A 19,490-nucleotide genomic window follows, 5' to 3' on the forward strand; every position below is an offset into this window, starting at 1 on the left:
AGCTCTAAATGACATTTTTGCAAATCTTGGAGTGTCGCATAGAGGCCTCCACCAAAAGACCTACCAGCACTATTTGAAGGACAAATTAAATCCAGCGGCGACACGAGCATGCAGCGAGAGTTTGGGGGAATGTGCGAAAGCAGTTACAAAACTCTATCAACAGTTGAACTTCGGAAACCCTGGGAACATAGCAGTTTGTTTCGATGGGACCTGGCACACACGTGGGCATTCATCGCACATTGGAGTGGCCACAGTTATAGAACTGTTTTCTGGCTATGTGCTAGATTATGTAGTCCTTTCCAATTTCTGCCTCGGGTGTGAGTGTGGACCAGAGCCCAACAGCCCAGAGTACGCAGAGTGGACAGCAAACCACATTTGACAAAAGAACACCAGCAGCAAATCAGGCCAAATGGAGGCTGAAGCAGCCCTGCTTCTGTTTCAGCGATCACTCTCCCGTCATGGCCTTAGATACACAACGATGCTGTGCGATGGTGACAGCAGGTCATACCTAACAATTCAAGAGGCCGAAATGTATGGCTTTATTGCAGTTGAGAAGGAGAATTGTGTGAACCACATCCAGAAATGAATGGGGACAGCACTGCGAAACCTTGTTTCAAAGAATAAGTCGGACAGTGAGCGCATCGGCGGCAAGGGCAGACTCCCTGGAGACCTTATTATGAAACTGACCAGCTATTACAGTTGGGCGCTCAAATCACACATTGGCGATGTTCACAGTATGCACAGAGCAGTCATGGCGACATACAACCACATTACTTCGAATGATGTGAAACATGACCACAGCCTTTGCCCGAGTGGTGCCAACTCATGGTATAAGCACAATACCGTTATTGCAAAAAATCAGCCACCTCCAAAACACAGGTACAATCTACCTGAACATGTGTGCCGTGCACTACTCCCTGTGTACCAACGGCTTGCAGACAAAACACTCCTGCAGCAATGTCAGCGTGGCAAGACGCAAAACTGCAATGAGGCATTGCACTCCCTCATCTGGAGCCTTGCACCAAAGGAGAAGAACTTGTCTCTGTTTGCGGTTGAAAATGCAGTTGCAGAAGCTATCATGCGGTTCAACCTTGGCCCGCAGCATGCCAGCTCTAGCATACTGAGGGAGCTGCAGTTAGAGCAAAGCAGCAAGGGCAGTTATAGAGCAGCTGAAAAGGATAGCAACCGTGCCGTGAAGTCTGAGAAGAAACGTGCCGCCTCGGCAGCTTTCCAGACGTCCGTAAAAAAGAGGCAACGAGGAAAACCACATGAAGACTATTCTCCAGGGGCCTTCTAAACTTTCACTTCAAGTGATTGAGCTGCTTTTTTTATGAATAAATTTATTCGTGTCATCAAAATTCATTTTTCCCATTTTTCTCAAAAACTAAATTTTTTTATTCTCAGGTTTTATGAGGGGCGCAGCTTCACTTCTGCTGAATGAATATTCACCATTCTTGTTTTATCTAATTTCTGCATGTGTGAAGTTTGCAATGAAGCCATAGTGCAATGCATATCTGGTTCAGAAAATTTTAAAAATTTGCAAAAATTAAGAGAACTTGAAACTTTGAACTTTTGTAACTTTTCACAGAATGGGCACAGAATGATGAAACAAATGTTGTTGCAAACCTTAGGTATCCAAGAATATGTATACAGTCAAACCTCGATATAACGAACACGCATATAACGAATTATTGAATATAGCGAACTCTTCCGAAATATTTTTGTCAAACACATGTATTTTTAACATCCCATAGCGAACGCGGTTCGGCATAAAACGGATACAGTCGAACCCGGATATATCGAACTCGAAGGGGATCGCGAAATAGTTCGATATATCGATAATTCGATATACAGAAATTGGCTTGTGACGGCACTTACGATGCGAAAAAAGGATACCGTATTTGTCGCGTAATCAACCCACTCGCATAATGAACCCACCCTCCACTTTTGCACCCGAGAATTTGAAAAAAAAAAAAAAAGCGTTAAGGACAGCTCGCTCACATGCAAGCGACTGAGCGATCTCAGCGACGAGCGGCAGCAACAGAGCGAAAATTTTCAAACTTGTTGGAGCCCTCTCGCCGCTCGAGCCGCCGCGGCAGCTCAAAACAAGGTTTCTGTGTCGGGCGGCAGAAATCGCGAGCATTTTTGCTTGCATGTCGATGGCGCGTCAGTCCGTTTCTGTCCTCTCATCCACAGCTCATTGGCAGCGTGCCAAGATGCTGCGCAGCAATAACGTCGGGGCGCATTTATCTTTTGATAGCTCCACCTTCTCTACTCCACCTTGGGGGATTCCCCTAAATATTTGTCCAACACCATTCCCACTTCGAGTTAAAGGTCAATTCGCTCTCGCCCTACCATCTGATCTGCTGACCATCCTGGTTAGCTCAGTCGGTAGAGCGACTGCCCCGGAAAGGCGGTGGTGCCGGGTTCGTTTCCCGGATCAGGACGAATTTTTCTTTAACTACGAAGTTTCTGAGAAAGCTGTATAGCTTTCCTTTGTAGCCGTATGGCTGCGCTTGGGTGAATGCAATGAGTAATTACTCCCTTATTACAAATCTACTCCACCATGGGGGATTCCCCTAAATATTTGTCCAACACCATGCCTCTTCTTAACGTCCGCAGCCGCCATATCTTACGCTACGCCGCGCGTACAGCACTACGATAAAAAAGAATGACTCTCGCAAAAAAAAAAAAACAAAAAAAAAAAACAAGAAAAAGAAAAAAAAACTGCCGCTTCTTAACATCCGCAGGCGCCATAGCCACGTCCGCCGCCGGCCGCAGAGGGTTCGCAACACACGCTGGAGAAAGCGTCCGACGAGCTGGCTTGGCGCATGCGTTGCGCGTGCTGAAGGAGAGAGATAGCTCAGTAAAAGAGTGGGCACACCCACGCACATGGCTTGCAAGCGTGATGTGTTGGCGCGCGGGAAACGACAACTGCAGATGCGCGCGCCTTTGGGGAATGGGCGCGGCGCTGCCCAGACCAGCCGTCGCTGAACTTCTCATTCCTTCCGCGCGTGGCTTGAAAACGTCACGCGGCAAACGGCCAAGGGTAATGCGATCGTCTTCGGGGAAAGCACACTTTCCAGTGCGTGGTGCGGAGTTCGATATATCGAACGACCGGTGAATTTGAGTTCGATATATGACGCGGCTTTCCTATACTTTTACATGGGATTTTCAAGGGGATATTTCGTGAGTTCGATATAACCAAAATTCTATATATCCGGGTTCGATATAACCGGGTTCGACTGTATTACGAACTTCGCGACGCCAAGCACTACCTCACTTTAGGGGATCTCGCTCGGCGTTCGGAGCCTGCGGACGTATTTCACATCGGCTCCTGTGGTTTTCAACTTACGTAGCTGAATTACAACCTGAAATGACCTGATCGCCATCAAATCGGTCAGTGAAGATGCTCTGCGCCAGTTTGAGACATTTTTGGACAATCTACGTCCATATTTGCTCATGTTTTGAAGATTTCATCTTCGTGCCGAGCGCGTCTCGTCAGGCCTAGCTCACCAAGGGCTCATACATTTGCCGGTCAGGCCTAGCGCCGCCGGCTGCTCCTCGCCCAAACCCTTTACTGCTTCATCTTTCAAGATGGAAGTTGGTGTAGAAGGAGAAGATATTTCACCAGAGGAATTTCATAACGATCCTCGTTGGACCCGTGCGGTGCGGGCCCGGAACAAGCTCTACCCCAACCTGAAGCAAGCCTCGAACAGCGGCGCGTCCGCCTCTACTGGAGCCTCGACAAGTTAGGACAACCTTGCTTCCGCGCCGAAAGGCAAGACTTCCACTCTCAAGCTGAAGAGGCATGCTCCTCTTCCCCGGTTGCTGACATCGGACTACAAGGTTGTTTTCCGACCGGGCGGGGGCTTGGATCTTCGCCTAATAAATGGAGGTGCACTTCTGCCTCTGATCGAAGCGAGAATCAACGACAAGTTGCGCATCAACCCGCACAACAACTCTTTCACGGTGAGCACACCTTCTGAAGCTCGAATGAAACAGTTTGTCTGCATGCAAGGACTTCGCCTCAACGACCAGATGTACCCCCTGAAAGCTTATGTCGCGGCCCCGGACAACGCCGTAAGAGGCATTATTTACAAAGCCGATTACAATCAGACGCAAGATGAAATCTTCCAAGACCTTATGGCCCTTAATCAGAGCAAGTACTTCACCATCGCCGACGCCCGGCAGCTCGGCAGGACCAAGTCAATTTTAGTCACGTTCATCGACACCGCGGAGGTACCGCGTCAACTGAACTTCTACGGCACTATTTATTCTTGCTACCCATTCAAGGCAAAAGTTGAAGCTTGCTTCAACTGTCGGAAGCCTGGACACCGTGCCGACGTCTGTCCCAAGGAGAAGACTGACCTGTGTTCCGGCCCATCCACCCAAGCAAACGCCAGACTGCACGGCCAGGTGCATCTTATGCGGTGAAGCCCACTTCACGGGGACCAAACGCTGCAAAGTGCGCTTCGAACGCTCAGGAAACTCCTCCAAAAAATCCACACCGCCGATAACGCTTTCGGACGCTCGACCTCCTGAGACAACTCTCAAGTCATCTAGACCATCAAGAAGCCGGTTTCGATCGTCTTCGAAGTCGCGCAGCCGCTCGAAGACAGGATCCCGCCATGGCCACAGCAGAAGCCGCTCGAGGTCCTTCCCACCACTCCCGGGCCAAACAGTCCAGGAATCCACGAAGCAGGTGAGCTGGAGGCCGCAGTCTTCCCCGCTCGAGCGAGAAAACGCGGAACTTAAAGCTCAGTTAAAAACACAGTCTGAAGAAATTGCCGAGCTTAAACGGCAGCTGCAACTCCTTTTAAGGCGAGAGCAGTCCCCTGCAGTATTGCAAACCCAAGCACCTCCCACCATTTCCAAAACTCCTTCAAACTCTCCCCCCTCCGCGTCCTCTTCGCGCGCTACGTCGCCTGCTCGTGGCGTTCCCGCAAAACGCAAGATAGCCACTGGGGTAGTTCCTTCAGAGCCATCAATGCCAGACCAGACTGCCCTCCTTATGACGGCAATGCAGTCCCTGGAACGCTCGGTACAATCTTTCCGCGCCGAAACCCAGAACTGGATGACGAACGCCGCAAAACGACTAGAGGCTATTGAGAAGCGTCAAAGTGCTCAAGAGGCCTCGTTTTCTCAAATCCAAACCCAAGTTTGTGAGCTTCTCCCCTGAGGTTGCACTGTACTACCCATCCCTTTAGCTATTACTGATAGCACCCAACATGGCGGCACACCCCAACAGAATTAGCGTGTGGCAGTGGAACTGCAGAGGTTTCCGCACAAAGCGGAATAATCTGCAACTTCACTTATCTACCCTATCCCCTAGCGAGATACCGGCAGTGATAGCGCTGCAGGAGACGCTTGTTTCGGTTAAGCTCCGCGACTATACTACTTACGAGCCCTCCACCCAGCCTCAATCCAGGGTAGCGTCGTTGGTGCACCGTGACTTTACCGCGGTCGAACACCCTCTTGAGGTGGATGACGTGGATGGTCTCTTGCTGGAACTCCTACCCCACACACGAAAAGCACACACCCTTTTTGTTCTCAACCTCTATAGCCCTCCCAAGAGCCTTCCTGCCCCCCTCATTGGCGCAATCAAGAAAGCCCTCACAGTTAGCGCGGGAGGATCCCTACTAGTGGTTGGCGACTTCAATGCTAGCCATACCAGCTGGGGTTACCGAAAGAACTGCCGTAAGGGTACGGCAATTTTGTCCTTCGTTCAGGACGAAGGGCTTTCTATTCTCAACGACACCTCCTATACCACCCGAATCGGATCTAGCGTTCAGCACGACACAAGCCCAGACTTGACTCTCTCAAAAGGCGTTCGAGAAAGCCGCTGGACTAATACCACTCACTCATTAGGTAGTGATCACTACATTTTATGCACTGAGCTCTCCATCTCTTCCCTCACCCCACCCAAACGCAATCGGGCCTGCGTGGTCGATTGGGATCGATTTCGCCGCATCCGGCAAAACGCCCCGGACACCATTGTGGACTTGGAGGCCTGGGTGGCTTCTCTCACACAGGATGTGGAGTCGGCGACATCCACTATCCCGGAACCAGAGGACACTTCGGCTGCGGATAGTCGCCTTCTCCACATGTGGGAGGCACACGCCAGCCTTCAGAAACGCTGGCTGTCCCAAAAGCATAATCGCACCCTCAAACGGCGAATTTCCCGCCTTGTGAAAGAAATTGAAGCTTATACAAGGGACCTCGCTCGCCAGCAGTGGGGGCAAGTCTGTGACCGCATGAGCGGTAATCTAGGCCTTAAAGACACCTGGTCGCTTTTACGCTACCTCCTTGATCCTGGGCACACCAAGGCCACGCAGCGTAAGAATATTACCCGCATTATTCATCAGCTTCCCCTAGACGATGATGCCCTCCTTCAGACCTTAAAAGATCAGTACATCACTACAACCCCCTCTACCCCCCTCCCTTCCTACACCGGTTCTCCCAACCCTACCCTTGATGAGGAAATCTCTTCAGCTGAAGTCAGGGCGGCGATGCACCGCCTCAGGACGACATCAGCTCCGGGGACGGACCGAGTCACAAATAAGATGCTTCGTAACTTGGATGACCCGTCTGTCGATGCGGTCACGGACCTCTTCAACCAATGCTGGCGCACGGGAACCCTTCCGGCCCAGTGGACACACGCCCGTATCACATTTATCCCTAAACCCGGCAAACCACTCGACATCAAGAATCTCCGACCCATATCTCTAACTTCCTGTCTTGGCAAACTCTTTGAACATGTTGTGCTGGCACGCCTCCAGAACCACATAGCTGACCACAACCTCTTCCCTGACACAATGGTCGGCTTCCGGCCACATCTCTCCACGCAGGATGTTATGCTGCAACTGTCGGAAGATGTCCTTCACCCCCGCCATGCAAAGCGCACCCGAGCGATTCTCGCCCTAGATCTCACAAAGGCCGTTGATAATGTCCGTCACGCAGCCATTTTAGATGCTCTCTAATCGCTTCAAGTCGGCTCGCGTGTCCACCAGTACATATCCGCCTTTCTTAGTCATCGCACAGCAGAAATCACCATGGGCTCACTCTCATCTCCATCTTTCAAACTCGGTAGCATTGGCACCCCACAGGGTTCTGTCCTCTCTCCACTGCTTTTTAATATTACCCTTATCCCCACGGCACACGCCCTCAACCAAATCCCTGCCCTGTCCCACTCCTTATACGCCGATGATATCACTGTGGACCACCACAGGTAGCATTGGCGCCATGGAAGATACATTACAGGCCGGAGCAGACATTGTAGTATCTTTTGCCGCAAATGTCGGCTTGGCTTGTTCCCCTACCAAATCGGAGCTTCTCATACTCCGACCTCCTAGGTGTCGTACAGACAAAGGCCCTCCTCCCCCCATCTTCATGACAATTGACAACACCCGGATACCAGAAGTGGACAACATCAGGATTATTGGTATTCTGATACAAAACAATGGCAAGAATACCACAACCATCACTAAGCTGACGGTGATGGTTCATCAAACAATCCGCCTCATTCGTCACATAGCCAATCGCCATAGCGGCATGCGCGAGCATGACCTCAGACGCCTGGTACAGGCATTTGTCCTGAGCCGTGTTGTGTACTCGCTCCCCTACCTTTTCCTCACGCGGGTGGAGGAAGACAAGGTTAACGCCCTTATCCGACAGGCGTACAAGGCCGCCCTCAACTTACCCCGCTACACTTCCAATGAACGCCTTCTTCACATGGGCATCCATAACTCCCTAACTGAGCTCACGGAAGCCCACCGCTCAGCCCAGTTGGAGCGATTATCATCTACCCTCACCGGCCGGAACATCCTTGCTCGCATCCATCTCTCACCTCCCGGTCACTGCTCTACACAACATACACTTCCCCGTGTGATACACCGCATTCTTAAGGTGCATCCCCTGCCAAAGAATATGCGCCCAGAGCACCATGTCACTCGCCGCAAGGCACGCGCAGAAGCTCTTTGCAAGCACTATGGCTTCCAGCCAGAGACCGTTTACGTAGACGCTGCCTCATACCCCTCCCGCCCAGCGTTCGCCCTCAGCGCTGTTTCCAACTCTTTGCAACTGGTCGCGGCCGGTACAACTTTTGCCTCCACTTCCCTGGAGGCGGAGGAGGCGGCGGTTGCCCTCGCCATAGCTACCACCCGAGCCACAACCATCTTTAGCCATTCTAAATCCGCCGTACGGAACTTCGCCCGCGGTCGGATCTCTACCCCAGCCTTCCGGTTCCTCGCCTCCCTCTCCCCACCCGAACACCCTATTCAACTAATATGGGTGCCCGCTCACACGGGTCACCCAGGCAACGAAGCAGCTCACTCTTTTGCTCGAGGATACGTCAGCCGAGCAGGGACTGCCACTGCTTGGGGAGATGCTGGGGAGCTCCTGACCTAGAAGGGCTATGGAAGGAGTGCTTACACAGCGAGTTTGCAGGCTCGCAACATACTGGGCCTCGTTACTTTCTCGCGTGGTTTTGTCGCCACCGCCACCGACAGCATGCGGCCTCACATCTGAACCGCCTTCCCTCACCAACTGTCGCTCCTCCCTGCTTCTGCCGCAACCACCCAATCGCTAAATCCTGCACTTCGACGCACCATCCAGGAGCAAGTTGCAGAAGTTTTACCACCAAGCTCTCAATTTACGCCTGTGACAGCCCCGCTAACGTACGCCGCTGTCACCGCCAGACCACCACCGTGCCCTGTCGCGTATGCTGCGCCGTTACCACCACCACCACCTCTGCCCCGCCCTTATCTGCCTCCTCGACGCCCGGCCAACAATCCATGGCAGACCTCCGATAACCGCCCAATCTGTTATTCCTGTGGTGTTCCTGGCCACGTTGCCCGGCTTTGCCGCCAGCGCGCGCAGTCGTACCGCAGTGTCCCCCGCCTATACAGTTCCAACTACAGTTCAAACTACGAACCTTCCCCTCCCCCTGTCGATGCTGGCACCTCTACGGACTCATTTTATCCTGACCGCTCCTCCCACTCCTCCCGCCGATCGCCGTCTCCCCGCCGTCGTTCCCTTTCACCGCTGCGCCATCGCTCTCCTGCTCGCCCGGAGGAAAACTCATAATCGCAGTTCTGGAGGCAAGAACTGCGTTTTCTTCTACTTGTGCAAGTCCTCCGTCTTCTCCGGCTAACGTTATAGAAGTGTTTGTTGATTGCATCGCAGTTCACGCGCTTGTGGACACTGGCGCCGCTGTTGTCTGTTATAAGTTCCAACCTTTGCCGCCGACTTCGTAAAGTTACGACGCCTGTTTCGGAATTTTTTCTCCGAACTGCCAGCTCACATCGCATTCAACCGCTTGCGGCGTCGGCGTGCACAACTAGAATTGTCATTCAGGGTGTTTTGTACGTCGCCGAATTTCTTGTGCTTTCTCACTGCTCTCACGACCTGATTCTGGGTTGCGACTTTCTCGCCAATCATCATGCGATTATTGATTGTGCCCGAGCCAGCATCGAATTGTCTCCGCTTTCACCTGCCGCCTCGTCCGACACACCGCTCCACGTTGATAAGATAACCGTCGCCGAAGATACTGACATCCCCGCCTGCTCTACCGTACTTGTGCCCGTTTCCTGCGCCTGCTTAGTCCTGCCTTTCGCCCTTCTGACCTTCTGTGGTGGCTACAGTGCCATGTACGTTTCAAACACGTTTCCTTGTCCGTCAATGCTTCTTCGTGGAGAACGTCTTGGTCATGTCGGCTCCTTTGATGACGCTAAGGCATATGACGTCTCAGAAGACCCAGCCCCACTTCAGCTCGATACTATTGACTGGCCTGCATCTGTACAGAACGACAACTCCACTTCAGTTTTTTCTCGCTGTTTTGATGCCAGTCTTTCAGCAGATCAACGCGACCAGCTCGTCAGCTTGCTTCGGCGCTACCGTTCCTCATTCGACTTTCCTCAGACATCTTTGGGGTGCACATCCGTTGTCAGTCACTGCATCGACACCGATACGCACGACCCAGTACGCCAGCCCCCTTATCGCGTATTGGCTACAGAACGTCAAGTTATCACCGAGCCCGTTAATGACATGCTTCAGCGTGGCGTCATCCAGCCTTCGCAAAGCCCTTGGGCTTCTCCAGTTGTTCTCGAGAGGAAAAAGGATGGCTCTATCCGGTTCTGCGTTGATTACCGGCGATTGAACAAGATAACACAAAAGGACGTGTACCCCCTGCCACGTATTGATGACGCACTCGATTGCCTTCAAGGTGCCGAATTCTTTTCATCTCTAGACCTGCGCTCGGGCTACTGGCAGGTACCCATGGCAGCCGATGATCGACCAAAAACTGCTTTTGTGACACCTGACGGCCTCTATGAATTTACCGTCATGCCGTTTGGATTGTGCAACGCGCCGGCCACCTTCGAAAGCATCATGCACACAATTCTGTGCGGACTCAAGTGGCAAGACTGTCTTTGTTACCTGGACGATGTTGCCGTGTTCTCAAAAAATTTTACGTCACATTTGGACCGACTCGAGCGTGTGCTCAGGTGTTTGACTGACGCCGGCCTGCAACTAAACTTGAAAAAGTGCTACTTCGGGGCTCGCCAGCTTCCTATATTGAGACACGTTGTTTCGAAAGACGATGTTCATCCAGATCCTGTGAAACTCCATGCAGTAGCTGAGTTTCCACGCCCAACTTCTCTAAAGGAGCTGCATAGTTTTATCGGGCTGTGCTCGTATTTTCGTCGCTTCGTCTGCAATTTCACTTTGATCATCTCGCCGCTGACTGAGCTCCTTGCCGGTGACGCCATTCTTTCGTCTTGGACGTCCGACTGTGATGAGGCCTTTTCGACGCTTCGGCGCCTTCTAGTGTCGCCTGCGATTCTCCGCCATTTTGACCCTGCGGCAGTTACCGAACTTCACACTGATGCCAGTGGTGTAGTTCTCGGCGCTGTTCTTGCACAACGAAAGCCCGGCTGCCCAGAGTACGTTGTTGCGTATGCCAGCCGCACCTCAGCAAAGGCCGAAAAAAATTATTCTGTAACCGAAAAGGAGTGCTTGGCCATCATTTGGGCCATTGGGAAGTTCCGCCCATATCTCTACGTTCGTCCCTTCTCTGTTGTCACGTGCCATCACGCACTCTGCTGGTTGTCCACCCTTAAAAACCCATCCGTCTTGCTCGTTGGGCGCTCCGCTTACAAGAGTACGACATTCAGGTCACATGCCGGTCTGGCCGTAAGCATTCTGATACCGACGCCCTGTCTAGGTCACCTCTTCAATGCAGCTCTGACTCGACAGCTATCACCGTAGGTGGCTCATCTTCGCTAGAAATTGCTGACATGCCTAATGAACAAAGGCCAGACCCTTGGATCACTTCTCTTCTCACACTTCTATCTACAGTGAAACCTCGTTATAACGAACAGTTAAAAAATCTGAAAATAGTTCGCTCTATCCATAATTCATAATATAAAATTTCGTAGCAAATACATGCAAGAGCAGCAAAATTCAATCAGAGAAGGCACAGCAACTCGGAGGGTGCCTACTTGGGTCACGTCCATTTATTTACGTGCAAAGAACTCCATTATCGCGGCCTGCTTTTTTGCGTTGATCGCATTCCGTATCACGCTCTGTTCCACAGTTTGCAAACACTCAACAAGGGCAAACCCACTGCTCTCAATAGCACTGCAGTGGCGGCACAGTGAATCCAATGCAGCAAGCGCTTCATGTGAAGTCTGAATGTTCTCATCGTCTGCAGGGTCAGCCTGAGCTTCATCTGCGGGATGTTCAGAAACTTCCACAGCGATTTCGGCATCCGTCAGTACAGCCGTGGTCGCCGCGATGTCGTCGCCGCCTACAAAGCCCTCTACAGTCATTGTTGCGGGCATGTCACCAACAAAACGCGAAAAATCGTTCCAGACTCATTGAGCCCATGGAGCTCTGCTTCTGCTTCGTCGGGATCGCCCCCATCGTCATTTGATGCACGGGCCTCTGCTGGAACAAAACCTGTGTGCCGAAAGCAGTTGGCAATCGTTTCGCCTTTTTTCACGCTGTCCCATGCCGCTTTAATGCTCCCAGCAAGTCGATCTTCAAGTCCTGCTTCATGACAAGAGTGTCAATCAGTCTCCTCTTGTAAACTGCCTTGAAGACCCTGATTTTATCTTGAGCTTGGTCTTGAACGTCAGTGCTGCTCTTTTTTTTACATTCACCGCCATCACAGCACTACGAACACCCGCACACCGCACTCGCCACGACAACCGAAGCAGCCTCCGCCGAACAATACGAAGGCCACGCCGCGACGCCACACCGCTGCTAACACTAAAACCAAAAAACGCGAAAGATGCAAAAACCAAAAAGGCAAAAGCAACATTCGATCGCGCCACTGCCGCCGCTGCTGAAGCGGCGCTGTCAGCGATTGTGAGATGCGAACAATTTCTCATGGCCTCGGAGATCACCTGATCTCAGAGACCATAGATTTTTTTGGCTGTCAACTCCCAATGCCGTCGTGGCATCTGTGGCGGCCTGCGAGGTAGTCCTGAACTTTTGCTGCACCGCACAACACACATGTAGTGCAACGAAGCCTGCCTTCTGCGTCGCGAAGTTCGTAATATCCGTTTTATGCCAAACAGCTATCGCTATGGGAAGTTAAAAATACATGTGCTTGACAAAAATATTTAGGAAGAGTTCGATATATTCAATAATTCATTATATGCGTGTTCGTTATATCGAGGTTTGACTGTACACCTTCTCTGCGCCCAGCTTCTCAAACGCTTCGTCGCCAAGCTCATCATTTTGCCATCCACGACGGCATGCTTTACCGCCGAAATTATCTTTCCGACGGACGCTAGTGGCTCCTTGTCATTCCTCGGCACCTCCGTTTGGAAATATGGGCCGCTTTTCACGCCGATCCTCAGTGTGCCCACGCCGGAGTGTTGAAAACTTACACTTGTCTTCGCTTCCTCTATTACTGGCGGAGTAAGTACCGCTTCGTGCGTCATTACGTCTGTGCATGCCAGGAATGCCAATGTCGCAAAAACACTCCACACCACTCCACCGTTCCGATACAGCCCTTACCCTGCCCCAGCCTGATCTTTACAGGCCACTGCCAGTCACTCCAGCTGGTAACCGTTGGGTCATCGTGGCTATTGACCACCTTACCCGCTATGCAGAAACATCCTCTTTACCTTCGGCGTCGGCGCCAGATGTTGGGTCTTTCGTCCTGCACCATCGTGTTCTGCGCCACGGCTCAACTAAAGAATTGCTCAGTGACCGTGGCCGTGTTTTTCTTTCAGAGACCATTGAAGCACTTCTTCAGCAGTACCGCGTTGTCCACCGTTCTACCTCGGTCTACCACAAATGGCATGACGGAACGTTTTAACCGCACCTTGAGTGACGTGCTGGCCATGTATGTCGCGTCCGACCACTCAAACTGGGACCGGATTCTCCCGTTCGCCACAAACGCTTACAATACTGCATTACAAAGCACGACCGGCTTCTCCCCCTTTTTCCTTCTATACGGCAGTGAACCCACCTGAACTATGGATACCATACTCCCTTATCGCCCTGACAACTCCGAATCGACCACAGTCTCTCAAGCGGCCGCATATGCAGAAGAATGTCGCCAGTTGGCCCGATCCTCGACAACACAGAACCAGGGTCACTAGCAGTTCCTTCACGCACCGACTTGTCCAGCTCCTTCATACACCACAGACTCCCTCGTGTGGCTTTGGGTTCCCGCCACCCCCTCCGGCCTCTCTACGAAACTTGCTTCCAAGTATCATGGTCCGTATCGGGTTATTTGCCAGACCTCTCCGGTGAACTACTTAATAGAACCACTTGCACCAACACCAGATATGCGTCGCCGTGGGCGTGAAACAGTGCACGTTGACCGCCTCAAGCCCTGTTATGGCCCGCCTGCTGTGTCGACGGCATGAGTCGGCAGGATGCCTCCTTTCTTTCCTGGGGATAATTGTAGTGTTGCACCAACGCTCGGTGACTGCTGCGAAGGAGACGAGCGTATGTACAAAGACGCGTGCAAAAAGGAAGAAGACGTCAGACAAAAACGACGACGTCAGACAAAAAAAGACTATGCAAGAGACTGTTCTGCTAGTTAAACGTTCGACGGGGACATCGACCTGAGAACCTGAGACTGAACGCGCTCGTACATTTATATTGAGAAGTTGGGAGGCTTCCTATTTCAGCCCATTGATGTGAGGCAGGCAAGTTAGTTTTTATCGAATATTAAGCCCAGAAGTTTATGTTCACTTTTAACAGATAATTCTGTTTCATTCAGGTATAAGACAAGATCTACCTGTAAACCTCATTTTAGTGAAAAAAGAATAGCCACTGCTTTTTGTGGAGAAAACCTGAAGCCATTTCTGTCTGCCCATATAGCCAGTTTGTTCATGGTTAACTGTACTTTTCTTTCTTTTGCATGTTGATATGTTTGAGGATGGGAGAGGTATCAAAAAATCGTCAACATAGATAGATTGCATAATGGAACTTTAAATTATTCTGATAAAATTTTAAAAGTTTCTCTATGGAGTTCAAAGAGGTTTGCTAGCATTTGGTATTGAATTTCGTCAGGGCCGGGCACAGCTTGCGGTGGTTGTCAAGTCTTTAGCGCAATCTTTACTGAATTGGAGGTAACTGCTTACTGGCTCTTTAGCCCTTTAAATAACTTGACAAAGTCTGACATTAGAGGTTTTTAACATTTATTCGTGTAAGTCACACTTTCTGTGAATGCCAACTCATGAGCTTTCGTCTTGGCATTCTTTCGCGCGAGTTCAATGCAGTGCTCATTCAAGTGTGGGATTGGCTCCTGTCGCAAGCCATTCTCATAGCCACGTTACATTCGGCTCAAGAGCCTGAACCAGATTCGACGTGCACAAGATTTCTTGGATTTTCTTTTTTTTTTTTTTACATAGTGCCATGACTCTCTCCCCACGACGTCACATTGTTGTTAGGATGCACCATAACCTCAGTGACGGCGGTCTCCATGGCAATCACGTTGGCATGATGCTAGACAAGAAGAACTAAGATATGTTTCTCCTGTGCCCTGCGTGGCTTAGTCTGTTGAGACTTTCCTGTCCGTGCCTATTCCCATCGAATTTTCCCGCTTTTGAAGCGCTCCTTGACAAGTGGAGTCATCTAATGGGAAATAGAAGAACCCTTCTTTCAGTTTCGCTTTTGATTAAATTTTTCCGCCGTGCCGTGCCCGTCCAGATCGGAAAGCTCATTTTTGGGTGCGAACAGCAGCAGTGATGACTCTGAAGACGAATTCAGCTCTTCAGACTTTAGCACTGACTGCGAAACTGCGTCAAACCGACCCGGAACGTCGACAGCCATGCTCCGATAAGTGTCGGCCGCTATTGATAGTTGAATTTTCCCACTTTCAAAGCGCTTCTTAATGACAGGCGCCATTCAGCGGGAAATATAAGAACCCTTCTTTCAGTTTTGCTTTTGGTTTTATTTTTTCCACCATGCTGCACCCGTCCAGATGGTCTTTGGAGCCAGGTGATTGGCACTCCTTGTTTACATCATGGCGTCGACAGCGCTCGCTCCTGCTTCCGTGCAGTTCCGTGACAGTTGATGCATCGGAGAGCTTGTTTTTGGATGCGAACAGCAGCAGTGACGAATTCAGCTCTTCAGACTTTAGCATTGACAGTGAAACTATGTCAAACCGACTCGGAACGTCAGCTGCCATGCCTCAATAAGTTTTGCGTTCGCTCCCCCAAAAATTTTCGCTTTAGCTGCGCGCTGATCGGAAGAGATCACTGCTCTGAAGTTCACAACTGTTGTCTGCAGGGTGACGTCTCTTGGACATTATTACTTGCCGCCAGCAGCACAGGGAGTCGTGTTTTCCGCTAGAGGACGGCCAGGGGTCAACCTCAGCGCAGTCGCCCTCGACGACTTGTTTTCTTTCCTAACTTAGTGAATACTGCACACAGAAAGCTAGAATTTGCTGCAATGTTGCATTGGTCCCTGTCGTAAAAAAACGTATATTTTGAAAAAAATTGTTTTATTTGTATCAAGAAACTTTGATACTTTTGTGTGTTTTTTTTAACCACAATTTTTTGCTGATAGTTCTTTTTTCATCACTTATAAAATAAATATATGGATTGTCACTAATACCAATGTGAAGAGGAATTCCTCCTCTACAATTTGATACTACACACTCCTGTACCAAGCAAGTTTTCTTCAAGAAAAAAAAATATTAATGACACCACCCAAAGACCAGCCCTTTTCCCGCGGACAGGAAAGTGTTAACGCATTTGGTTGGTGATCGGAGGGGTAGGGTTATATTTCCGGATGAGGATGATTTTTTTCTTAAAGGTTAAAAGAACCCCGCCGTCATTGATTGACAGGTTGAGTGTGAGACTCTCTGCGAACGGATGGACAAACACTAATGAGCCTATAAAGGCTGTCTCCTTATGTACTACACCACTGATGATGTCATCAGTTTAATTGACAGCTAGAGTGTGACAGAAATGCGACCAGATACGCCTAAAAAGGCTTTCGCCCAAATAAACAACACACAACACTTTTCTACCACATGGCAATGCTATTAGAACACAAAACTCACTTGTTTCCAGAAGTCACTTCAACAGCAGTATAGATAGTCTTCTCACAATCAAAGTTTTCTATCAGCATGCCGTAGTAGCTGTTAGCGATGTGCTCATATGTGCCACCTTTATCCCGAAATGTTTGCAGTACTTTTCGTACACTGTCTCGACCGTTCAAGGTTGCCTGCAAAAAAAAAAAAAAGAGAAAGATTTGTTTTTCAACTTTCCAATAAATCAACGCCACATACCAATTGTGTTCCACTAGATCATGTGACAGTCTGACCTGAAATATCTGATGACACGTACATGATAATGGAACCAACTAAATGTTATCAGTAAGCATTTCAGACTGCTCATTAGTTCTGCAACAAAAGATTCGCCTTTAATCGTCCCATTTCAGACCTAAAAAAAAAATGAGCATTGCTGAAAAATAATCCCAGAGTCTCGACAAGCGAGAACTTATTTTTCTGTTCCAAGAACAGGCATGGCCTGTTGTGGAGGACCTGAAATACTACCCAACACTTGAAACGCATAGGACATAAGCATGCTGGAAAGGGGATCAATGCAGGCCTATTACAGAAATCGGGTATATATATATATACAGTAAAATCTTGTTACAAGAGAAAATAGGTTATAAGAGACACTTGAAAATGGATTGGTTGGCTTTCTTATGTTTGCCACGTCAACAACATTACATACAAGAGGCATGGTAACAAGAGACACTTTGTTACCAAGGGCAACTTTTGCATGTCCCCAAACAAACACGATCACCGTTTATAAGAGCCACAATTAGCCCAGGTACGCTCATGCAATGCAGCTGACTCGTATGAACTCATGTGTAGCAGTTTAGATTTCCTTATCTGAATTCTGTTCCACATCAGTGTCCTTTTTTGTTGCAATATGTGAGGAACCGAGAAGGAGTGCTTCCTCAAAAGGACTGGAAAGTCCTGGAAAATGTCCCTCTTGTTTCAGTCACACAGGAGTGTGATGACAGTGGCTGAAATAATAAGGAAACCTTGACTTCCCAGTCAGGAGGAGGCACTCTTTCTTGGTTCCTGACATATTGCAACAAAACAGGGCACTGATATGGAACAGAATTTAGATAAGGAAATCTAAACGGCCACACATGCGAGTTGGTAAAAATTTTTGGTTTCCGCATTTCCGTGTTTGCTTCCCAAAAAGAATGCAGAAACCTCATTGAAAAGTGCCACCAGTCTTGGTCCCTAATGAACATCCCAACACCACCTAGCTAGACCTCTGAGGCACAAGAAGAGGAGATGCACCTTGCCAGTCATGGAGCGCAGGCCTTGGTCCTTTTTGGAGAGCTCTTCCTTCAGTGTTGCCAGATTCTGCTGCAAGGCATTCTCATGCCTCCAGAGCTCACTGAGAAGAAAAATGAATGTAGCCACACAACAACGAGCTTATTCACTTGTTACATGAAAACAATTTCACAAGCACTACAATGCACACTGGCCAGGATCATTTCGGTGGTCTTGCCTTTACAGCAGAAAGGGCAAAACCAAAGCATAATCTGAATGGGTATTCCCCTTTATTTGTTGCTGCTGTCTTGTTTATTTACGCTCAGTGTGGCCCAGATCATTTCCAGCCACTCGCATCCACACTGTTCGCGCAGTCACCTTTGCAATGCTCCTTCACTGAGCGCTGACAAGAGCAGCTCGATGAGGGCAGCTTCTTTGCTGGTTGCCAACAGCACTACCAAGTGTGTCAATATTTTAAAAAACACAAACACAAGAATGTGTAGCAGTTTAACACAAGGGCTGATACTCATTTTTTTCTTTTTCACTTGAGCTTGGCAGATGTAAGCCACAACATCTTTGGTTGGGTTTGATGGCACTTTTGTACCAATAAGGTCAAAATGCACCGGCGCCCATGCTAGGACGTCAAGGCAGGCCAATTAGGAGTCCTACAAAAGACTCGGCTCCATACGAGTATTTTTGCACTAAAAGCAACAAGAGTTAAAAGATTTGGCTAAGTTGACCAAATGAGCAGTACAGTCAAACCTCGATATAACGAACATGCATATAACGAATTATTGAATATATTGAACTCTTCCGAAATATTTTTGTCAAACATGCATTTTTAACTTCCCATAGCGAACGTGGTTCAGCATAAAACGGATATAACGAACTTCGCGACGCCAAGCCCTACCTCATTTTAATAACAGGAGGTAGGCTTCGTTGCACTACAAGTGTGTTGTGCGGCACAGCAAACGTTCAGGACTGCCTCGCAGGTGCTGACAGCGCCACTTCAGCAGTGGCAGCAGCGGCACGATCGAATGTTGCTTTTGCCTTTTTGCGTCTTTTGCGTTTTAATGTTAGCAGCGGCGTCGCGGCGAGGCCGTCGTTGCGTGCATTCAGTGGAGGCTGCATCGGTGGTCGTGTCGAGTGTGGTTCGCGGGTGTGCCTAGTGCTGTGATGGCGGTGAATGTGAAAAAAAAAAGAGCAGCACTGACGTTAAAGACCAAGCTCGAGATAAAATCCGGGCCTTCAAAGCTGTTTACAAGAGGAAGCTTCGTGAAGCTTCGTATGCAACCAGACTTGAAGATCGTTCTGCTGGGAGCATTAAAGCTGCATGGGACAGCGTGAAAGGCGAAACGATTGCCAACTGCTTTCAGCACGCAGGTTTTGTTCCAGCAGAGGCCCACGCATCAAGTGACGATGGGGACGATCCCGACGAAGCAGAAGCAGAGCTCCGCAAGCTCGATGAGAGCTGGAACGTCACGTCTTGTTGGTGACATGCCCGCAAAAATGACTGTAGAAGACTTTGTAGGTGGCGAAGATATCGCAGCGACCACGGCTATAGTGATGGACGCTGAAATCGCTGTGGAAGACTCTGAACATCCCGCAGACGAAGCTCAGGTTGACCCAGCAGACGATGAGAACATTCCGACTTCACAAGAAGCACTTGCTGCATTGGATTTACTGCGCCGCCACTGTAGTGCTATTGAGG

At 49.7% G+C, this 19,490-nt stretch overlaps 1 protein-coding gene across 1 annotated transcript in view; it reads right to left on the bottom strand.

Annotated features, from left to right (window-relative positions):
• Window positions 1-19,490, bottom strand: part of SMC3 (structural maintenance of chromosomes 3) — a 295,374-nt gene that overhangs the window by 138,598 nt on the left and 137,286 nt on the right. The window contains exons 14-15 of the mRNA XM_084591644.1: window positions 17,804-17,903; window positions 16,541-16,704 (exon numbers count right to left, since the gene is read on the bottom strand). Coding sequence (XP_084447770.1) covers window positions 16,541-16,704; window positions 17,804-17,903 — 264 coding nt within the window. The remainder of the gene's footprint in view (window positions 1-16,540; window positions 16,705-17,803; window positions 17,904-19,490) is intronic.

Source organism: Amblyomma maculatum, chromosome 1 (genome assembly GCF_055883805.1).
Source record: "Amblyomma maculatum isolate TAMU_Amacu chromosome 1, ASM5588380v1, whole genome shotgun sequence".
NCBI lineage: Eukaryota > Metazoa > Arthropoda > Arachnida > Ixodida > Ixodidae > Amblyomma > Amblyomma maculatum.